We start from the raw sequence: 3,459 nt of genomic DNA, 5'->3' as shown, positions 1-3,459 counted from the left end.
ATTGTGGGGGCAAGGCGAGCTAATAGGCCACTAGTCCCACTCTTTACATGATTTGATTTGGCCCGATAAAATGAGGACTCAGCTTCCTCACACCCAACGCACGGCCAACACTCGTGACCGGAGATAACCGAACAAATACATAGTCACCTTCTTCAAACTCTAGCGGTTTGTGGTTATTATCATAATAGATTTTCTGCCGATGTTGTTCCTGTTTTAGTTTTTCTCTGATAATTTCAATTTGAACTGTAGTCTTTTGCACAAAATCCGGCCAAATCTCTCTTTATCACCTACCTCAGTCCATCAAGTAGGAGTACGACATCTCCGTCCATGCAATGTCTCATATGGTGCCATGCCCAGACTAGAGTGAAAACTGTTATTATATAAAAATTTCACCAATGGCAAATACCTATCCCAAGCAGTACCCTGCTCCAATGTGCAAGCTCTTAACATATCCTCAAGTGTCTGTATGGTCCTCTCAGTCTGACCATCAGTCTGCGGGTGATACGCAGTGCTCAGCATGAGCTAAGTGCCAAAAGGCTGCTGCAAAGCTCCCCAAAAACGCGAAGTAAACTTCGGGTCTCGATCACTTACAGTACTAACCGGTATCCCGTGGATCCTCACAATTTCATTCACATATAATTTTGCTAATCTCTCAGTGGTGAAATCCACTCGCACCGGCAGAACATGTGCAGACTTCGTAAGTCTATCCACAATAACTCAAATTGAATCGTAACCAGCCTGAGTCTGCGGCAACCCATCAACAAAATCCATGGAGATGCTTTCCCATTTCCACTCTGGTATATCCAGTGGCTGAAGTAAACCAGCAGGTTTCTGATGTTCTATCTTCACTTTCTGACAGACCAAGCACCTTGATACATACTTCGCAACATTCCTTTTTATCCTAGGCCACCAGAACTTCTCTTTCAAATCCTGATACATTTTTGTGGAACCTGGGTGGATAGCATACTGACCCTTATGGGCCTCAACCATAACCTCATATGCTAACTCCTTGGGCACTACAATCCTGCCCTGATACAATAGTAACCCTTGCTCATTAAAAGACATGCCACCCTGGCCTTTCAAATATTAGCACTATCATTCCTTATCAGAGTTTCTTTAATTTTCTCATGCAATTCATTCTCAATCTGAGTCAACTCAATATCACTCACTCTACCTGCAAAGAAATTTGTTATTTTCAAATTCTGGAATTGATCAATCACTTCATTATCCCACATCATCAGCTGGGACACACTGACAGATTTTCTACTCAATGCATCTGCCACCACATTAGCATTACCCAGATGGTATTTCAGCTCAAAATCATAATCCTTTAAGAATTCCACCCATCTCCGTTGTCTCATGTTCAGCTCTTTCTGATCAAACAAATATTTCAAGTTTTTGTGATCACTGAACACAGCAAATTTCATCCCATACAGAAAGTGCCTCCAGATTTACAAGGCAAACACAATAGCAGCAAGCTCTAAATCGTGCGTCGGATAATTTTCCTCGTGAGTCTTCAACTGCCTAGACTCATAAGCAACCACCTCTCGTTCTTGCATCAACACACTCCCCAAACCTTTCTTGGAAGCATCACAATACATTTCGAAATCACCTACCGGATCGGGAAGAGTCAACACAGGAGTAGTAGTCAATTTCTCCTTCAGAGTCAGAAAGCAATCCTCACATTCTTAGGTCCACACAAAAGGAGTATCCTTTCATGTCAAACGGGTCAATGGCAGTACCATAGCAAAAAACCCTGTATAAACCTGCGATAATAACCAGCAAGACCCAGAAAGCTCCTGATCTCAGTCACAGTCTTAGGTCATTCCCAGTCACTCACCGCTTCAATCTTACTTGGATCCACAACAACACCACTAGCAGAAATAACATGACCCAAAAATTGCACCTCCGATAGCCAGAATTCACACTTAGATGGCTTAGCATATAGCTTCTTATCTTTCAGCACCTACAACACAGTCCTCAGATGCTTTGTATGCTCCTCTTTTCTTTTAGAATGAATCAATATGTCATCAATAAACACTATCACAAACTTGTCCAAATACGGTTTAAAAATGTGATTCATATAATCTATGAACACCGTAGGGGCATTAGTAAGCCCGAAGGGAATCACCTGATACTCATAGTGTCCATATCTAGACCGGAACATCATTTTAGGCACATCCTCCGGCTTAATCCGGATCTGGTGGTATCCGGACCGGAGATCAATCTTAGAAAATACACAGGCACCTCTCAACTGATCTAGCAAATCATCAATATGTGGCAACGAATACCTGTTCTTAATCGTAACCTTATTCAACTGCCGGTAGTCAGTACACAGTCTCATACTACCATCCTTATTTTTCAAATAAAATTACCGGTGCTCCCCATGGAGACACACTCGACATGATAAAATTCTTTGTAGATAGATCTTCAATGTGCTTATTCAACTCAGCCAACTCCAGTGGCGACATCCGGTATGGAGCCAAAGAGATAGGCCCCACACTAGGCAATAAATCAATAGAGAATTCAATCTCCCTCTCAGGTGGAAATTTCGGTATCTCATCAGGAAATACATCCGCAAATTCATTAACAACCGGAATACCCGAAATCTCTTCCTCCTTGTCACCAACCAGTCCACCCAAGAGTACATAACCCAGATCACCAGCCTTCAAGGCTTTAACAGTTTGACATACAGACAGGTAAGGAGACGGACAAACAGAAGGCCTCTCGTGAGATAGTATCAACCTCTTTCCACAGCAGTCAATCATTGCGCAGTTTTAAGACAACCAATCCATACAAAATCAAATTGACAGAGGCCAGGGGCAAGATAATCAAATCAATCGTGTAACCCCTGCCTTCATAAACAAACCCAACCTCCTCACATATATAGGATGAATCATTAACCTCTCATGTAGCAGTAGTAATGCGCATAGGGGGAACCATTCGTGTTACCTTTAAGTCCAATGCCTTAGCCACATATTCCGCCACGAACAAATGCGTTGCTCCCGAATCAAACAATACAGACAAATCAATATTAGAAATGAAAATTATACCTTTTACCAAATTTGGGGCCCTTTTAGTATGCTACGCATTTGTAGTATACACTCGTCCAACCGTAGGAATAGCAGCAGTAGTCGTAGAAGTAGTAGTCGGTAAAGCCTGCAGATTTGCAGCTTGTGCCGCAGTAGGAGTATAAGATACTCAGACCTGCAGATTCGCAGCCTGCCCAGTAGCAGATAGACAACTCCTAGCAAAATGGCCAGTCTGACCACACTTGAAACACGCCCCTGGGGCAGCACCACATACACCTTTGTGGTATTTCTTGCACTTCCCACATTGTGGGGTATAATACCTGTCAACAGCTCCACCACACGGGGCTCCACTCCTCTTGAATTGACCAGGAGGCTGCTTTACTTGCAACCTCTTACCCTGTTGTTATTATGATGGTAGCCACCTCTA

At 42.9% G+C, this 3,459-nt stretch overlaps 1 protein-coding gene across 1 annotated transcript; it reads right to left on the bottom strand.

Moving 5' to 3' along the window:
* Positions 1-1,079: 1,079 nt before the first annotated feature.
* Positions 1,080-2,768, bottom strand: LOC133283828 (uncharacterized). Its single transcript, XM_061480737.1, has 3 exons — positions 2,574-2,768; positions 1,841-1,966; positions 1,080-1,328 (listed from the first exon to the last, which is right to left on the bottom strand). The coding sequence occupies exons 1-3, from the start codon at positions 2,766-2,768 to the stop codon at positions 1,080-1,082; spliced, it is 570 nt and encodes a 189-aa protein (XP_061336721.1).
* Between the last annotated feature and the right edge of the window lie 691 nt (positions 2,769-3,459).

This window comes from Gastrolobium bilobum, unplaced genomic scaffold, assembly GCF_033153095.1.
Source record: "Gastrolobium bilobum isolate Gb01-03AN ecotype WA unplaced genomic scaffold, APGP_CSIRO_Gbil_v1 utg15969, whole genome shotgun sequence".
Taxonomy (NCBI): domain Eukaryota; kingdom Viridiplantae; phylum Streptophyta; class Magnoliopsida; order Fabales; family Fabaceae; genus Gastrolobium; species Gastrolobium bilobum.
This window is presented reverse-complemented; position numbering and strand designations above follow the sequence as displayed.

Excerpts from the sequence above, each read along its gene's own strand:
- LOC133283828 (XM_061480737.1), bottom strand. The coding sequence starts at position 2,768 with ATGATTGACTGCTGTGGAAAGAGGTTGATACTATCTCACGAGAGGCCT. Across the intron at positions 1,967-2,573 it reads TTGTTAATGAATTTGCGGAT|GTGCTGAAAGATAAGAAGCT; the intron begins GTATTTCCTGAT and ends ACTGTGTTGTAG. Across the intron at positions 1,329-1,840 it reads ATCCAAGTAAGATTGAAGCG|GATTATGATTTTGAGCTGAA; the intron begins GTGAGTGACTGG and ends GAATTCTTAAAG.